The sequence below is a fragment of the Trichoplusia ni genome, chromosome 1 (genome assembly GCF_003590095.1).
Source record: "Trichoplusia ni isolate ovarian cell line Hi5 chromosome 1, tn1, whole genome shotgun sequence".
Taxonomy (NCBI): domain Eukaryota; kingdom Metazoa; phylum Arthropoda; class Insecta; order Lepidoptera; family Noctuidae; genus Trichoplusia; species Trichoplusia ni.
Genome location: NC_039478.1, coordinates 20,514,332 through 20,533,884, shown reverse-complemented (window position 1 = coordinate 20,533,884; position 19,553 = coordinate 20,514,332). Strand labels below are relative to the sequence as shown.

The following is a 19,553-nucleotide window of genomic DNA, read 5'->3' as shown; positions in this document are numbered from 1 at the left end:
GTTCAGGACTCTGGTTGAGTTCCAAACTATTCGGGCTATCCTCATAACTTTGGATGAATCATCCAGTCCATTGACTGCCCTGGGACCCACCAAGGTTAATGATTTCAGGTGTATTCATTGGTTTTATCGTAGATTCTTGAATACAGGAGCAGTGATGACGGAGCTTTTTGACGTTCTTATCTTACTAAGAATACACCTAAAATATGCTTTACTACGGGGTTTCCTAAGGGATCCTCTCGAGATCACATGGGACCCCCTCGTTAACGAATTCACAAACTTATCAATTAATCCATTTACACAGTACACACCTTTCCTGTTTCCTCAATTTGGAAGTTATTCTACAAATTGAGGGCTTTGTTTTGTTTAAACCGACGAAAATCATCACCTACCCAAAATTTGCATGGACGGCCCACAGAAGGTTTTTTCTGTCAAAGTCAAATTCTTTATTTCAATTAGACCAGCCTAAGATACCAGTATATGAAACTTTTTACCGTAAACAATATTAAAATGTAAAGTGTCAATCTGTCGGTCAGTCTCCTATTTAAGCTACCGATGATGAAATATGAGTGAGATCCATTTTAACGGATTTTTTAAATATTTACCTGGAATCCCGCCTTTTTACATTCTTTGATAAAATAATAAGAGCATTCACGTCTTTCATTCAGTTGAATTCCTCTCGTACCATCTGCCTACCACGAATTACTTCAAGTCAATTAAAATTCGAGCTAATGCTATAAATATATTTCGTTCCCTAGAAAATTATTTCTCCATAAGTAATAAAACAACAAAGCCATAATAACCGCATTTTATTTTTTTATTTTAACATCTTTCTCGTCTGAACACGTGCCAATCTGAAAGAAATATTAAAAAGTAATGCTGAAAATAAATTCTGTACACAATTGTTATTGAAATTATTTAAATACATTAACTGTCCTCGGAGCGTTTGCATCAGGCCAGTAACTGGCGCCAGTATCATTCTAGTTCACTTAGAGCATAGTTTACAACAAGTTCATAAACGGTATTTAATAAATTAAATTATCTTTTAGGCGTTTCCATTGATCTAGTAACTGGCGCCAGTTGATTTTAAGTACAGCGTAAAAAAAGTAATGAAATTTACAAGATAGTAGCAAAATCGGTATCAACTTGCTAGAAATTTGAGGCTTATAACTTATTTATCTAGCATAAAAGATTAAGATGCACAAAAAAAGGAAACATCTGAAATAAAAAAAATGAGTTCTTGAGATACACGATCATGTGGTGACATCTAGTGACAGGCTCGCAAATATTTGGTAGTAACAATAACGCCATCTTTTGTGGTTTAATGAAATTTTTTTTACAGAGCCTTATTAGGTCAACAGAATCAATAATTGACTTTCGATATTGGAATCAATATATTTGCTAGAGTAACGTTAAGAATAAAAAATGTTTCATATGAAACAGTTCGTTTTGTTGACTTAGTTATATGCAGGTATAAAAATATATAGAGGCGATGAAAAAAAGGACAGTGACATCAAAAATTTAAATTCCAAGAAAGTCTATCGTATATAAAAAAACGAAGATTCACGTAGAAATTTCAATTTAGACTCTCAAGCCCAATTACGAAGGCCCTCCACAATCTTTGCGGTTTGTTCCAAGACAGTTAAAAACAGTCTACAAATGGAACAAGGCACTTTGTAGAATCTTTAAATAGAGATAGCTTTTCAACAAGTTCTGATTCAATAACCAAGAGGATATCGAAATTATTGGAAGTTAAATTCTTGTCGATGAAGTTAGACCATCAAAGGATCAACTTTGAGAGAGATAATAATGTTATTGGTTATGGCAATCTGTTCTTACCAGGACTTACTAATGAATAAAAATAGATTTAAAGACTTTTTAAGATATAGTCAAACTTAGATAATGCTGTAAGCTTAGATAATATTGATCTGAAAATAATTTTAATAATTCAGTTCGACTCGCAATCCCGCCACGTCTGCTCATGATTAAGGACTCCGGTCGGGTCCGAAACTAGTCCGCCACCCCTGATAAATACGCGCGAGTAAACCGTTACATCATTTAATAATGAATCATTCTCACGATAGTTACTATCAAAATTTTAATAATAGTTATGATTTGTGAGCAGCCGAAGATACATCTCAATGGCGTGCAGAGTGTGATATCTCCAGTAGTGGACGAATATGGGCCGATGATGATGCCGATGAATTAGTTCCCATAACTATTAATGTAAGCAACTTCTCTTTTGAGAAATAATTTAAGTTAGTTACCAACTACTGATAAACTGAGAACAAAAATGCTTTCCAAAAACAAATGGCAAACGGAACACAAATCGCATTCTAAAAACTTCTACTCAACACACCATTTGTAAAGATCTTATGGCGGTACAAAATTGAGCTCCCTTACGGCTGGTACACACAAAACGTTGCGTTGACGCTGCGTCGAAACAAAGCAAAGATTCCGACGGTTGGAAGCATTTGAGCGTAGTTTATGGATGAATGACGATCTTTTGAAATATACTGTGTTCCTTCTCGTTTCCCGGAAAGTTTGTGAAACCATTAGTATCGGCTGTCCTATAGGAGTATAAAATTCGATATTTGGCTAAAAATCGGATATATCTGTCAGGAAAAAAAATGCTACATTCATATATCTGTAAAAAGGGTACTGATGACAGTGACGACACACGAGAGTTCAACTTACAGTAGAAGAAAAATATTCGTTAGCCATGTTTTTTTGGGCATCTGACTGAGCGACTACTTAGCTTTTTTTAATCTTGTACCCGAATATCATATATCACTATTAGATCCTTAGCTTCAGTCGTGAGATCATCAATATCAATTTTGACTTCCATGTGCAGTGTCTGCCAACTAAAATGGATCGTGATGGCGTATGATTAAGGCAGCTGTCACGTATGAAATAACCTGAATCTAATGGTACTGGAAACCCAACACGGGCTGGAGTAATATAGATAAAGTCTTCATTTGTACGTTGTATCATACACTAGGTATTTCGCGTATTACTACGGGACCATAAAATCGGTATAAAAATCCATCCTATCTGTTAATCCAGGTTATAAACTAGTTATGTACCAAGTTTTGTCTAAATCCGTTCAGTGGTTTTTGCGTATCACCCGTATACATACATGTAAACTTGCAGCTTTTAAAATGAGTATATACTCCGCAAGCTGAGCATTTAGTCACAATATTTTAAAATGTTTTGATTTTTTTTTGTAACTCGCTTTACATCAATTATTCTGCTGAACATGCCGTAAATCTACAAGCTCAATTATTGATATTTTTATGTCACCTAACCACCAATTGACTTCTACTTGAATTATCCAACGAAATCTTTGCAATACATTGCTGTATAACAAAGCATATATAGGACGATATTTCTTAGAAACGGCACAATGTATTGTGACATCGCCTTGTATACGCAGTTGCGACGCTACGTATCATGTGTACTAGCTTTAACAATGTAAACAGCATGTAAATCCCTCTTTATGTTTGCACGATTACGGAAATTTATATTTATTCAGTAGCTATGTCTTATTATAGGGATCGCTTTTTATTATACAGATAAATGGTGTGCTTTGAATAAAGTTGTAGCTTACGTGTTTTTTGGGAAACAAAACTGGGCTGACGTTTTTCTATGGTAGTATTAGGAAGATGTTATTATGAACAATTACATACATCTATCCTGCCACACCGTACTTATTTAATAGTTTGTTTCCATAAAATTTGGCATGGAACAGGACACAACCGAAAAGAAAAAAAAGAACTTTTAATTTCTCAAGAAATCCCACCAGCAGATTCAATATAGAAGAAGTGGTTAGTACTGACAATAAACAGTGTGCAATTAATTTGAGGTTATAATAAAATACTTTACAATGCGATAGACACAATATGGTTTCAAAGATTGCACGGATGGCCGAGTGGTACAAGTCAAAAAGTCAAATACACAGGACAAGTGTTTATGCCTATGCATATGATTTTGATGTTTGCTGAGCTGCTACTCAATGAGTAATTATCTTACTAGAGAGTCGGGAGTCATTTCAGAAGTAGGAAAGGAAAATACAGCCCTACTAATAATTTATGGGTGCTTATTGGTATCGCAAGAAAATATAATGTCAAATTATACATTTGATCTTTATATCTGCTTTCTCTCAAACTACTTAACAGTTACAACAAGTTTAAATTCTGAAAGTTTCATTCACGAACCTTTTGGTTTCATATTAAACTGCGTTTACGATTATATCGTTGGCTCCCGTTTAACTATGTCCAAAATTAACGTAATTTGTTTACTTTTACAGCGTAATTAACTCCTAGCGACCTAATAAAGAACTTTAATCATTAACCTAATTATCGTTGTTTCCGTGTCATTATAGCCTTATTTACTAATAATGTTGTGATAATTAAGGTTTAATTAGTACCTACATAACTATTAAGGGACCACAATTTTAGTTAGTAGGTATGTTATTGTGAAAGCGACATGCTGCGTTGTGTGCTATCTCTTTTTCACCTCTGAAAGTCTTTTTTAGAGAGAACTAAACTACTTGAAAAATGAGAATGATCCTAAAGCGGTTTTGGGATCACGTTAGAATTAAAGTTTAATGCACCAGCAAAAGCAGCTGAGCAAGAGAGCCGCGATACGCTGGGTAGAGCGATCTCTCACTTGCACACGTTTACATCACTACTATTTTAACAGTTAGTACAGGCCTTGGGAAGTCTCTTATATCGAGAGAGATGGTATAGCTTGGTCTCAGGTATAAGGGAACGGTGAAAAAGACGAAACATGGGGTAGTTTTAGTCGGTAAGAGTCCGGCATGCCTCTCTGCCTTCAACAGGGCTGGGAAAATTCTATGACGATTTCCCCGGATAAAAAAGGTCATAAAAAGTCTTAAACAAGCCTTAGAACTTACTTTTCCACGAGTTGCAGTTCTCATATTGCATTTCGCAGTAGTTGTTGAAGTTCTTGAATATTCCATCATAGTTTCGAGCACAGATCTGTTGTATCCTGTTGAAATTAATAATGATCATATTAAAGAATTCTACCTAAAGAAATGTAGCAATTTTTACTATGATGTTATGCTGTCTTCATGATTTCGTTTGGGAGTGACAAAGACCGCGTGATATCAAAGTGTTTTTTATCATTCTATTATAGATATTCGCTCTAGCATGTGTCTCACACTTCCAAACCTCAACAGCACATTTTTGTAGACTTAAAACTATAGGACCTTTAGCTTCCGTCAATATGAAACAATTTTAAATTTGATCACCCCACTTAAGCCTCATTACATAGCAATGTTCACCTTATACCTATAAGCATAGAGTACAAAATTTAACCAACTTGTAAGAGTGAGGGCAGCTATCCAGGAAGTTCTTGCATCCCTTCACAAAGAAGTCAGTTGCCCAGAATTGTGTGTCGGAAGGATACTTTATAACCTGTTTCCTATAGTTACCACTCTGTGCTTCTGTGTATTTTAGGAAAGTCGAGACAGCAAGGAGAACTGGAATAAATGACAGAATATAGATTTTTATGATTTATTTATTTATTTGTCAATAAACACAGTTGCAGCCTGATCTAATTTTGAGTTTAAGAGTTAATTTTTAGTGAAATGAATATGGAGTTTAGACAAATTAGTCCCTGAATAAAACAGCAGTGGTGGCCCTGAGCTTCTGTCTATAGATTTGTTAGCACGAATTAGTGCTTGTCGACTCCAACGCAGGCAACTACTTATGTGCCTTTTTAGAAATATGCATTTTCTAACTTTTATGAAGCACCACAAATAAACGATAAAGAAAAACAAGGTGACGAAAATTGGATTAAAAATATTTGAATCTGAAAACGCCAACCCGCAGATGGGCATAGGCCTGCCACCATTATTGGGACATCTATTTGATGGTTTTGTTACAAGATATAGCTCACTGTGTATCATGTAAACGGTAGACGATAGAGGATTCTTCGGGCTTATAGACTCATAGTATTCCTAAATATAAATTTTTAGTTCGAAAAGTGTGTGATAATACATTACCTACCAAACGCCTACACATCGCATTAAATCCGAAACTGTCAGGAACAACGAACTAACTGAAGGGAATCGTAAATTTGTGCTGTTTGTATTCAATTTAAGAATGTTGTAATGCTTATGGTACACTGATAAGCTAGGAAATATATTTTATTGCTCTACGTCAATCTTTTGAGTTGTATTGTATTATTATATGTATAAATCTATTGCCTCAGTATGTGGCGATTGGAATTATGATTGGACTAGCTTTCATCCACGATTTAGTCCTGGAAATAGTAGTAAATTCCCGTTTTCAGCTACGTTAACTCCAAATTGGTTCAGTCGTTTGAGTGTGAATCGGTAACAAACAGACCTACTTTCAAATTTTCATCCTTATAATAACAGTACAGTATAATGGAATGATAAATTATGATAATAAAAAAAATCTTCTGCCTTTGCCAGACTATCTATTAGGTTAATCAGGTTTAACTGTATAATTGCCAAATATAAGGCAAAAAGGTTTAAAACCTAAGCTATGTTTTAAGAGTTTATAGCTAGCATCGTTTCCTTTTGTGCGTAACAGCCATAACAGTATAGCCATAAAATTTATTATTTAATAAATTCAACTTCATACTAGTTCCAATTTCTTAGTTTATACAATATTTCATCACTTTGTTCTGGAAGGTACGAGTACATGTTTCATGAACAATTCCATTGGCTTTTACGTTCCTTTTTTTCAGACTTGATTTTACCGCTTTTGTAGAGTTATTATTTTACCTATTAAGACTTCATTTCGTTTCAGTTGGTATAAACCTGACTATTGAAATTCAAAAATGCACAAGTATTTGCTTTTATAATTTTGTCCTCATTAAAATTTTTCGAATTATTTTGTACTCTCTGCTCTACACCACTCTCGATTCTAAAATGGAAGTGTACCTGTACAGTTATCAAAACAGGAAAATCTTTAGACTTTAATGTCCTTATTTCGCATTTTGACTGATCTCTTTGTGACAATGATTTTTTAGTCAATTTCGTCAGACATGCTTTTTATTTATACTCTTTACGTTACTCTTTTACAGCAGGATCAACATAGAGTTTAATTCTTATAGTAGTCAGAATAACTCTGACGACACACCGGTGTGCTGGGTTGTGTGCTATGTGTGCAAACTAGGTGCGCTAGTTTCTCATCTCACCGTTTAAGCACGTTGATTCGTATAATCGAACCTACTACCTTTTAAAACTTGGCAGATTTTTCTTTGTGTAAGACATTTAAATGTTCTTGCTTCGTGGCAGTGGCTAAAATGGCGCTATTTCTACCAGTTTTACTAGAAATTATGAACTTAAACAGTGTCCTAAGAAATTTTTAATATCACCACTGGTTCTGTCACAGGGAAATTTAATGCTAGAACTTTTACTTATAGCTTGTTATAATATTATCTGGAGAAATTCAGATTCTCCCCACTGGACATCCTCTCATGATACACGCGTTTCGCTCAATAAAAGACATTAACCGACATTTCTAGTGATTACAGAACTCACGTAGATACACGATTATCCTCAAATTGCTCTGTATTTACGAACCCCAAGATACGTGATCAAAAACAATTTAATGAAATCGAACGCTTTACTAGAAAGTGGAGAAATTTTTGCTATGAATTTTGTTTGCTTTTTTTTCCATTTTTGTCAAAGGTTCTGGGTATTTTTATTTGGGTAAAATTAGGGCCGTGGTTAGTGCAATGGCCCTGCGGTTTTGGAAATAAATTTATAGTCTTGTTCGTTTCGGTTGTTTGACGCTTGGTGTTTATTCTTTTGTGGGCTTCGTACTTTAAGGGCTAAAATGGAACCGTATAACTGAGGCACCGTTGTTTGTATCCCGTCTGTCACAAGGATGTATATCATGGAAAGGGTTAGCTAGCCAGTTGATTTACAGATGACGTACGTCTGTTATTAATACAAAAATATATAAAAAAACAAGGCTAACAAAGATTATTGGTCGATCAAAACTTTGATGAGTGAGTTAAATGAATTTATTTTGTAAATGTCGTGATATCAAATTGTGTTCTTATTTTATTGTTAGCAAACAATACAGCCAGTTTGGACAGACAGTTTTTCATTTATAATTAACAGTTATTTCTATACGAACTCATAAAAGGCATTCTCATCTTTTCCATAAATTATTAAAATAAAAAAATGTGTGTAAAATATACCTACCCAGATAAATACTTAATTAAATAAGACAACGCGTAACTACGGTAAACAAAAGGGAAAAAAAACAATTCAAACAACTCTCCCATACAAAACAAATACTCTTTTAATCATGAAATATGGTTGCATTACTGACCGAAGCCATCTCATTCATTTCACTTAAACATAAGTCGTAAAGGTTATGAAATATGATTCAATTTGCTTTTTACACTGCACACAGCATAATTCTCATTTTTAAGACCTCTATGTGCGTTTTTATTACCATAAAGTTCTTTTTCACGTGTATGGGAACAAATATTGAGAAGATTACTAAAAAAATATTTTAAAGTCATTGCATTTACTTATTCCAAGAAACTTTATAATCAAGATAGACTAAAAACATCACATCAATCCGTCAGGTACATCTTTTATAATAATAGGAAGGTGAAACGCATCAAAGATGGTAAAACGTGTAGAAGAGGGGACTAATAACGTCACTAATCGATAACAAGTGTACTGGCAAGTGACGTCACAAGCAATTTCAACTTTTCTTTTTTCAATTTTTAGGCGACAACAGGCGAAAATGCAGTTAAACTGTATTATCTTCTCACAGCTGTAATTATAAGTTGTATGCAGTAACGAAGTTTATCTTCTTTTTTTTAGTGTAGAAAAAAATTCTACCACATTTAGATGATGACTCACGTGGTCAAGAGGAAAAATGGAAAGAGGGAGATTAAGCGATCAGATATACATGAACATTGCTCCGTGTAAAATGTCATTTTTAACGGGAAGGCTTTTGCCCAGCAATGGGACAGCAAGGGCTTATAATAAAAAAAGACCATATTTATTTCTAGTTCTTTATAAAATGCTAATCCTTGACCGAAACCATGACCTTGTCTGCGACGGAAAGGTCATTTTAATTTCGGTCATTTTTCACGCAAAGCCCAGTTTAATTGTTAGTAGTAAACAGTAAGAGGTTAATGTTCTAATCGCGTTTAGCATGCCAGTTTAAAAAGTAGTTTTATTTGCCCTTTGCCCTTGAACGCGGAACTCTATTATGGAAATGTTTAGTGGAACTTTTTGGAGTTTCCCTTTTACTGTGATTAAGTTCAATGTCATGTTTTCTTATGGTTTCCGTTAGATAGTATTATTTACAATTGAAGCCTTTTTTGTTTGGTTGATGTACAATCTGGTGTAAGAGTTAAACCTCTCGTTGGCCGCTGATGTGGCTCGACCCAACCTTGAAAAATACTCATCTGTGCTGGTTTCCATATGTTTTCCTGCATCACTTTAAGCAAGCTTTACGAATTTTGATTTTTTTTTATTAAAAAAGTTTATGGGTGGAATTTGTAACTTTGATTTGTCACTTTCTTTGGTTAAGTTGTCAGTTTCACTAAAAAACCCAAGAGTGGGATAAAATCCAATCATAAATCTATGAGTAAGCATATTCATAACTTAGTTTTGTCCATCTAGGAAGAATTATATCAGTTCTTTCCCGAATATGTTGCGGTCGGCTTCGAGACTAATCGGATGCAGTTAAATACCAGTGTCTTCCAAGGACTTTTGAAAAAGTAATTTTCGTCTTTAATTTTGGTTTCACCTCAGATAATCTTACATCAGAAAATTTCTACCATTCCTCGAAATTTTCATTACAATGTCTCTCTCAAAAAATTATCCAGATAAAATCGTACCATTGTACCAAGGCTTAAAGACACCGTTAAACTTAGAATAAAGAGAAAAGAGTATACAATTAATTATAATACAAAGTCGAGACGAAACATGATATGACTTTTAAAGTGATCTGTACCCAACAATTAACACTTGATGACAATTAAAGCGAGCATCGTTAAGACTTTCTAAACGTAGAAAGTACTATTGTTGTTGCTTATTAAGACAAAACGACATAATTTTCTGGATCTTTATCTTAGGGGGCCTATCAGTTTTGGGAATCATAATGTTTTTAGACCAGTACTTAGCCATACACATTATCATCCTAGCCTTTTTTCAACAATTTTTTGGTTGGTTTCAGTCTTACCAGATGCAGCTTGGTATTAGTGTTTTACAAAGAAAGCCCAGTTACCTGGGCAACACAATACACGCTAGTATGACTGGTTGTCAGGCTTTCTAGCTTATTACTACGCGTAACGACACAAATTCAAAGGTATCAAAGGTGTATAAATAACAGCCAGGACCCACAATTTTACAAGCTTCCCAAAAAACAGAGGAACTCCTTTCAACATTTCATGGAACGACCGCTTCAAGGTTAGCTTAACCTTTAGGTGAGTATGCTAGCATTGTAGGATATACTGGAGAGCTCAATAAGTAGCGCATAGTTAGTTCATCTGTGCTTTAACCCCACTGCCACATGTTTTCTTAACTCCGGTCGAGTAGAATCTGGTATCTATTCATTGAAGAGAAGAATTTGTATGAAATTATTTCCAAATATAAGTCTTTAAAATCATGAGGTCCTTTAAAGTTAGTTCCCAAAGCAGTTTCTTTACAAACTCCACAAAATGTTTATGCTAGTGATGTGCAAATATTTTTCAATATCCGAAAACTATACCATAATTTTTCCATAATACTGCAAACGGTATCCGAGTTTTTTCAATATCCGATTACCATATTTTTGCGTAAAATATGAAAATAGAAGGCACAAATTTGAATCTAGATGGCCTTTTTAATTCTGCGTTTGTTTTGACCTTTTATTTTGGTTTAGTTTAACAATAAAGTCGTCGTTTTATAATCTGTTATTTTATTTGGTGATCAAATAACAAGGTGTTTTTTTTTACACATTGACGTAATAATATTATTGGTATTTACCCTTAAAATATTTTTTATTTATTTATTTAATCACAATTAAATCTATCTTTAACTATAATATAACATCTGAAAAACTGCAAAGCAATTTATCGGCATTTATTTTTCCAAGATTTTATTTATATGAGTTATGATATGAGTATTAAACCTTTTCATGCAGACTAATGTCAGGATTCCTGAAATAGGCTTTCAATTAAAAAAAAATAAAGTATTCATACTACGAGGTTCATTAAAAATCGGTATCAAATGTTTTATTTGCTTGATGACTAGACTACAAAAGCGACTGTCTTCACGCGCATATTATATTAAAGGTTCTAGGCTATCGAAGATCGACTATCCGAATTTTTCGATAAAAATAAATGAACAAAACAATTTTAACCGATCAAAAAATGGGGAGGTTCTCAATCCGTATGTATTATTTTTGGGCTTGTTATCTCAGATCTTCGGACTGAATGTTCCAGTTTTGTAGATTACTTTTTCATTTAACGTTAAATAGCTGTCATTGGTCCCATAAGATCCACTCAGTACTTTTCAGTTGAAGTGGGTTGTACGCTTCTGTTCTTAAAATAATATCAGTGCATCATTTAATGATATCATTTTCAGAGAATGGGATATCCTTACACAGTGAACAGTACTTTGATCCAAATCTTCTCAAATAACGTAGAGGCAAAGTCTGTCCTAATTGGCGAGTCAAAACAAGCTTCTCACAAAAATTTTCCGATTTCCTTGGTGTCTACTTATATAACAAATTAAATTAAATTCTTAATTTTTACCCAGAAACTAAATATAAGTGTAGTATGATTGTTCAGGCTTATTTAAAAACGTGTGATTACGACCAAACCGAGAAACTCTTATCCATTCTCTCTTAGACTTTCGTGCTATCATACTATATGTCTCTCGCAACCATCATAAATATACTCACACTTACACTATCACATTTACTCCCTAACTTCTACTATCACCACTCATACACCTCATAACACATTAACTGGAATAAAAAAAATAAAAAAACTTCAATTTAATGTTCTGTTGTAAACTCTAGTACTTTAATTATTTTCTTTCTTTATTTCTCCTCTCACGGTTTGTCTATAATTTGTTTAGTTTCTAACCGAGGGTGGGGCACTGGTGACCTATAACACAGGTTTTAATCTATAAAACCTACATTAGGCACCAGTCTCTCACATAGGTGGAACTCAAGTTGTTTCTATCTTACAGTGTTAAGTTACTTTATGGCCTATTGTGAAGAGATAATAAATGTTTTTTTTATTTTATTATTTATTTATACGTATGCAATGAAATATCTGCTCTGATCATGAATTTGTTACATTATTTAGTGTGTTATGTTAGAACACCCTGTAGCAGGTTAATTTGAATCCACATGTATATATAGTATAGGTATAACCGAACCTTGCGGTTACCGTCGCTTCACTGATAAATACTAATTAGATATATGGCGTACCGTAATTAGGGGGGTATTGCAACTGATGAGGTGGATATCAACATGTTTTAGAATCAATTTAATGATAATTTAGCAATATTTCCAAACACTAGTAGGATAAAAGCAGGAAATAATTGGATTTTGTTTTGAAATTAAGAGTGTAAATTAGAAATTTATTTGTTTTTTTAAATAGAAACATTTCTAGTAAGCAACGTTGGTTACGGTCATAAATTAGTTGGGTAAGAAATGCATTTGTAGGTACCGCCCTTAACTTTTAACATTATTTCTTTATTAGCGATCAATGTCAGGAGTCCAACTCTACCTAAATCGGTTACTAAAATAAAACCTATTCCAAAGAATGTAGAAAATAACTACCTTGGGACGTGACTACAAACCTAGTTAATAACCGATGAAGCAGTTCCGTTCTCAGTAGGATATGCGTGTGTTATTTAAGTATACACACGCCACGGTGAAATCTCGAAGTGGAACGACAAACCATCGAGCTGAGAGCAACATTGTACGTTAGCCCGTGACAGTTCTGTGTGAGAAACTATGTTTGGAAGCACGTGTGGTGTTGGTAACACGTGCGTCTTGGGTATTGAGTATAAGCACAGTATAAAGATGATTCTTAGACTGTGATATAAGTATAGGGCCAAAATTCAACCATTTACAATTGCCGATGAATGAATGGAAATTAGGTATAATAATAATAGTTATTCATATTCTGACGATAATAATATAGGCCGTTCAGTCAGGTTGGCAGGGCAATATAATGGCTGCAGGACAATTGCGTTTCATATTCTACTCTACTTATTAGATTCTACTGGGTTATTAGAGCAGTTATTTTTTACAGCAGTAGGAAAGCAAAAGTTGATACTAAAACAAAAGAAATTGGTTATTATTAAATTACGTTTACTATAGAAATTGATATAGTACAGACTATTAATTCAACGTCATCTAGAAAAAACTAAGGTTATTGGAAATGCAATCAAACGAAATAAATGGCATAAATCAAATTAACAGACGGTACCCTCAACTGCCATTCCAACAAAACTTTTGTCAAAAATTCAAAACAGCGCAATGTGAAGTCAGAATAATCCCAATACATAAAACAAAAAACTAACATCGACTTTTGGGAAAACTCCGAACGGAATGAATGAAAAATTCGATTTAGAAACTTTTCCTGTCGACACCGGCTTTGCGAAATTATTAATTCACATTCTTTATCAAATAAAACCCTTTGGAATGCATTGTTGAATCGACATGCAATTAGTTTGGGGAAGTTAGTATACAGAACCAGTGTAGTTCATTTTATTAGTTTTTTAATGCTGGAATTGTGATCGGTTTTGATTTGAAATTTCACCGAGTTTTGATAATGGTGACTAGACACAAGTCCGTAGAAAGCTGACAGCAAAGACCACTCTCAAATCAGTACGGTTCGATCACCGCTTTTGGGAGACATTTCATCCTTGTATCGGGCGTTGTTTCACGAAAAAACCCAGACTCAGAACAGGTGTTACTTGTGTCACTGGAGTCCTTGCTTGGAGTTCGACTCGCGATCCCGCCGCGTCTGCTGATGATTAAGGACTCCGGTTGGGTCCGAAACTAGTCGGGCACTCCCGATAAATACGTGTGAGTAAACCGTTATTACATTTAATAATAGTAGTTGGTGTTATTTTAGTCTGAATGTCCGTTTGACTTGTAACATTAGGACTATTCCTAAAATATGTCGTATATTGTCATGAAAAAATATCCGAAGAAAAACGCACGTTTCAGTACAACACTACTTCCACATGTGTTTACCTACGTCCTTAAGAATATCCGTTTCATTTTCAATTCACATAAAAATAATGTAGATTTTATTTAAAGTGTGTGAGATGGAACCTATATTTAGATCTTGTTTATTTACTTAGTTGGGGTTTGCACGAGTAACCCATAGACTATAGAAAAACTAGATAGAGTTGGTACTAAGCTCTGGAGGCAAGAGTAAGATACTCTTGCCTCCAAAATATCTATGTATATATTTGAGGATATATTATATATGTTTTTTTAAGGTTTCCGTACCCAAAAGGTGAAACTAAAAAGCTGTTTCGAAGCCATTTGCTGTCTTCTTTGTCGCTATGACAACTGATAACAACAAATGGTACGGGAGTGTCGCGAGTCCGACTCGCAAATGGCATTTTTTTTAATTAACGTTAAATGAAGGGAGAGTTTTGTATTTGTAAATATCTAAATCATATTACTGACCGAATATACTTTGATTTAAATTTTATTACTGAAATCTCTTCCATTCCTTTTTCTTCGCAATCATTACAATAATGTCGTAAAATCAAGTCTATATTTACTCCAGTCTGTGAGATTTACCTTTAAAATTTCAAGGTTGAAAGAATTCAGCTTGTTTATGTAAACAGGAATACATTGTGGGTTAATGGTAATGTCGGGTTGAAAGAATTATTCAGTGTGTTTGCTAAATGGTGCCAATTGATTTTGGTAAACTTTATAAATAGACGAAGTATTCGTAGAAAATTGTAGTGAAACATGTCTAAAATCGTACATTTTGTACTGAATCTGACTTGCCATCGGAGTTTCTGAGGTTAATTTTTGTCATTAACCGCAGATACTATCACTTCGTTAGCTTATAATGAAGGATTTCTACCACTTTATTAGAATACTGTCCTAAATGGTTAATTGGAATGTTATTGCTCAGCCTACGATTACGTTCATCCGTCTGTCAAAAAATTTTCATAGACGGCGTTCTCCTATTGCTGCTCCTGTGAAATCTACATTTTGTTGCCCCCGAGGAAGAAAGTAGTCATGGTATTTATTACTTTTCTGCTATTCTCAATCTTGGCCCTTTGTGACATCCTTAAGAACATGATATAAAAAAAAAACAAGTCTTGCGTAAATTTAATGTTTGTGAAACCCACAGCGAGCTTCGGTTCATCGAACATATAGATAATATAATAAATTCTGCTTATCGATCTCTGGGATTTGTACTGCGATCTTCTAAAGAATTCAGAAAACCATTTACTATACTTCTCCTATGTAATAGCTATGTACGAAGTCAGTTGGAATACTGCAGCACAGTTTGGAATCCAACTTACCAGGTTCACATAGACCGTTTAGAAAGAGTTCAAAAGAAACTCGTTAGAAATCTCATCTACCGATTTAGAGTAAGGAATGTGAGTTCATATGCGGATAGACTGAAACATTATGGACTCGCGTCTTTTGAATCTCGTCGCAAAGTTTGAATTTTCAAACTGATGAATAATGGCATCGATTGTCCAGGTCTTCTCAGCATAATAAGCTTCAACGTTCCCTCTAGACTACCACGATATCCCCGTGCGTTATTCAAGGTCCCACAACACTGAACAAATCTGGGTAAGCATGCTCCGGTTGCCAGGATGACTCAGAAGTACAATATTGTGTCATGTGCCTGTGGAGATATTGACATATTTCCTAATAGTCTGGGTAAATATAAAACACTGGTTCGTACACAGACACAAAGTGTGTAGGCGTTGACTTATCTCTCTAATTTCTAATTTTTAATTTTCATTTTTTTCTACATAATTTGATTTAGTTTAATGTTCAGTGTTCTAATGTTTTCTATTATTGTTTTTTTCCTTTTGCATTGTTACTTGTTAATCTAAATACGCATGATGTGGTCTCCTATAACTGTAGAAACACTATGTCATTGTGGTTTTGTGATTTTTTATTTCTAGCTTGTAAGGTGAATTCTTTGTTGAAGATCCCAATCGAATAAATAAATAAACAAGGCAGGGATTAAATTCCGAAGTGCAAAGTATTTTTTTAATAAAAAAATCTGTTAATATCGTTGAACCAGTATTCTCTATCTATAAAATTGACACTTATCTTATTCAAATCTTTCTATATCTATTCCATTGGAAAAGCACGTTCGTAGCGAAAATGGAAAACTTTTTGATCGAGACCAATATGTAAATACATTTGTCTCGTGTATTTTCTTGAAATCCCACTTTATCTTTCGTATATCAATTAAGTATCCAGACTCGAATGTGTACGAAAAAAGTATGTTGAGTTTGAGTATGAATGTTACAACGGTAGCTGAAAGCATTTTGGTGCTGTTCATCAGATAGATAGCGAGTTAACTGATGGTTAGATTTTATCAGAGAGCTATTAAACCTGTACATTTTAGAATTGGTTGATATCCTCTATAAGATATTCATGTAGCATTAGTATACCAATGGCAAAATTAAGAGAAGGAATAGGGATAGGAGGTTATCTCGATAGGCTAAATTGATCGACTTCATTGATTGATTGCACGGGATTTTCTTAGGATTTATAACATTTAAACAAGAACATATTATGAACCCGAGTAGAATCGCGTTCCTGTGGTTTTCAGTTATTTTTGCACACTAATGATTTTATTTTCTATGTTCTTTACAATTTTACAGAGTTAAATATTTACACTACAATCATAAGCTATATACAAAAAAAACATAAGCATTAATGAATCAAATGAAACGAATTTTACGGATTTTATCGCGGTTTAATTTTTGGTTTTAGTTCCCGACGTTTCGACACCTTTGCAGGTATCATGGTCACGGGCAGACAGTTTGCCCGTGACCATGATACCTGCAAAGGTGTCTAAAACCAAAAATTAAACCGCGATAAAATCCGTAAAATTCGTTTCATTTCAATGTCTAACATTCGCGTAAACCTAAGAAACCACTATTAATGAATCAATGCATCAAAAAAATCATCGACTTCGCTGCCGGCTGGGAGTGTGCCCAAAAGGCTGGCAGCATTGCCACGTTGAATGGCAATGCTAATCCTCTGAGCGAGGTAAAAGCCAGCCTTTGGGTCTTTAAAAAGTGGTTTGGCACTCGGCTTCCACGGCCCAAAAGTTTTAACCCTTTTGCACACTCCGATTTTTTTCCTTTCCTCCTTTGCCACGGTGGAGAAAGTCCAAGGGTAAAAGAATAGGTCCCAAGATTCTACATATAAAAAAAAGAAGGAGGCTTGCGCTCTATTCGGTAATACATACTCAAATACGATATTCCGTCAATGACCTTAGTTCGTCGACCTAATGCCAATTGAACGGAAAATGTAAGTGGAATTCTATACGGGGAAAATCTAGGGATTATGTTTCGGTATTGATAAGTAAAAGTGGTATCTATTCTGTTTCATACCTATTTTGTTATAGAAAAGCAAGATTTTTTCTTATAGAATGATGATCTTAAATTGTTAAGAATTTTTGTACATTTAAAAAAAAGAGACGTATAGACAAACTGAGCAAATCAGTTCCGTAATCAGTAAAAAAAATGAAATAAAACAGTTATTTAATAGTTTATTTCTCATTTGAATCTTTTGAACAGCCCTTTTACCAATTCTGAATTATGACTGTGCCGTATAAACTGTACTGTGTTGAAATGCATTGAACTGTATAGCATATACTGAATGGCACGGAGGTAATAGTTTTAAGTTGCGCGATTAATGAAAACAAAATGACGTCTTCACAATACATTTCAGTATTTGCCATACAGGACAATTTAACACAGTGCATTTTATACTAACATGAAATGAAATTGTTAATTATGGTTTTGTAATAGTGTCTTTTTCACCAGACAGTTGATAAATATGAAAGTTAATAATAGCAGCTTAATATAGCAAAAATTGTGATTTTCAAAGAGACACGTAAATAAATGGTTGTAGTTACGATAGCCTATTTTCCTGCTCTAGTTCTAACGATATCTATTACCTAAATAACTTTCTCGAATCTTCAATCCAAATATTAAAACGATCGATTTAAAACCAATGCTTTGCGGTTTAGGTAAACAATGGACTATTTATCGAAGCCTTTGGTGGTCAAGGGAAACTTTTTATAAAAAACAACACGATGATTATATGGAATTTCAGTTGATCTATTTTGAGCCTTATTGGTACGTTCAAGGGTTATATTAAAAATTAGCTGTTGTGGTTAGAAGATATAAGTTATGATTTATATCTTCCCTGTTTTTTTTTCACATTTTCCATTGTATCTTCGCTCCTATTAGTCGCACCGTGATGGTTTATAGCCTAAAGCCTTCCTCGATGAATGGTCTATTTAACACAAAAATATTTTTTCAATTTGGACTAGTAGTTCTTGAAATTAGCGCAGTCAAAAAAACAAACTCTTCAGCTTTATATATTAGTATTAGTATAGATTTTAAATTAATAATAATTTATTATGATCAGGTTTAAAACAGTATTTATGCTGTGGATGTCGAAAGCAAGCTTTTATGAACATGTTCATAATAATCACAGTTTCACTGGAGATATAATAAAAGGAGATTAAGAAGATTTTTAACTATTAAAAGACTAGAACAATATTCTGCATAAACACAGGTCAAGAACCCAACAGTTTTAAAAACGTCATTCATGAAACCTTAAAAAAGCACTATTCGTAGCAATAAATTAGATGGCGAACATGAGCTATGAGCTCTTAAAAGAAGGTGTGCAATCGTAGAAAAGAGACAGCGTAATACACTGTTTCTTTTGTCTCGCTCACACTACAGCAGTATGCTATCTGATCCGATCGACCTCTTTGGCATGATTGACTAACAAACGTAGATACAAAATTTTCAATTTATTGACTAATTAAAATCTATAGAAGCTACTAAGTGAATTTTAAACCTAGATCGACTGAACTTAGGTAAAATACATCCGATGAAGCAGAAAATTAGGAATACCGTTGACCCATTAGTTTTGGTCAACCAGTACTCTTACCGAAAATGCTAGTTGGCATTAGAAAATTGTGTTTTGAATAATTGAACGTATTCAGAACCTTAAAAAGCTAAAGAGATAACTGAATTGAATGAAAAGTTTCGTACATTAATTGTTGTTTTGATTTTTGGAGTTAAGTTTTTGAGTTTTGTACAATATCTAATCATTTTTAGAACATAAGTCGTTTTTTTGTACCAAAATTATTGCAACAAGAGCTACTGTAAGAGCCCTTAATTTTAATTTCCTACATAAATAGTTATCAAATATCATTTTTTTTAAAGTGACAAATTAAAATAAACGAAAATCATATTATCATCTTCGATGATATCACAGCAACCCTTATACATATCTAAACGTCATTCGAGGCCA

The 19,553-nt window shown here is 33.9% G+C and overlaps 1 protein-coding gene across 2 annotated transcripts; it reads right to left on the bottom strand.

The window, feature by feature from the left end:
• Nucleotides 1-789: 789 nt before the first annotated feature.
• On the bottom strand, nucleotides 790-6,146 carry LOC113497154. 2 transcript variants are annotated; one of them, XR_003400879.1, is made up of 4 exons: nucleotides 6,033-6,146; nucleotides 5,344-5,503; nucleotides 4,916-5,010; nucleotides 790-851 (listed from the first exon to the last, which is right to left on the bottom strand). XR_003400879.1 is itself a non-coding variant. In XM_026876595.1 (4 exons), the coding sequence occupies exons 1-4, from the start codon at nucleotides 6,045-6,047 to the stop codon at nucleotides 820-822; spliced, it is 306 nt and encodes a 101-aa protein (XP_026732396.1). In that variant the 5' UTR covers nucleotides 6,048-6,146; the 3' UTR covers nucleotides 790-819. The 2 variants fall into 2 exon arrangements, 1 of the variants encoding a protein (XP_026732396.1); XM_026876595.1 differs by having other exon boundaries at nucleotides 6,029-6,146.
• Nucleotides 6,147-19,553: the final 13,407 nt, after the last annotated feature.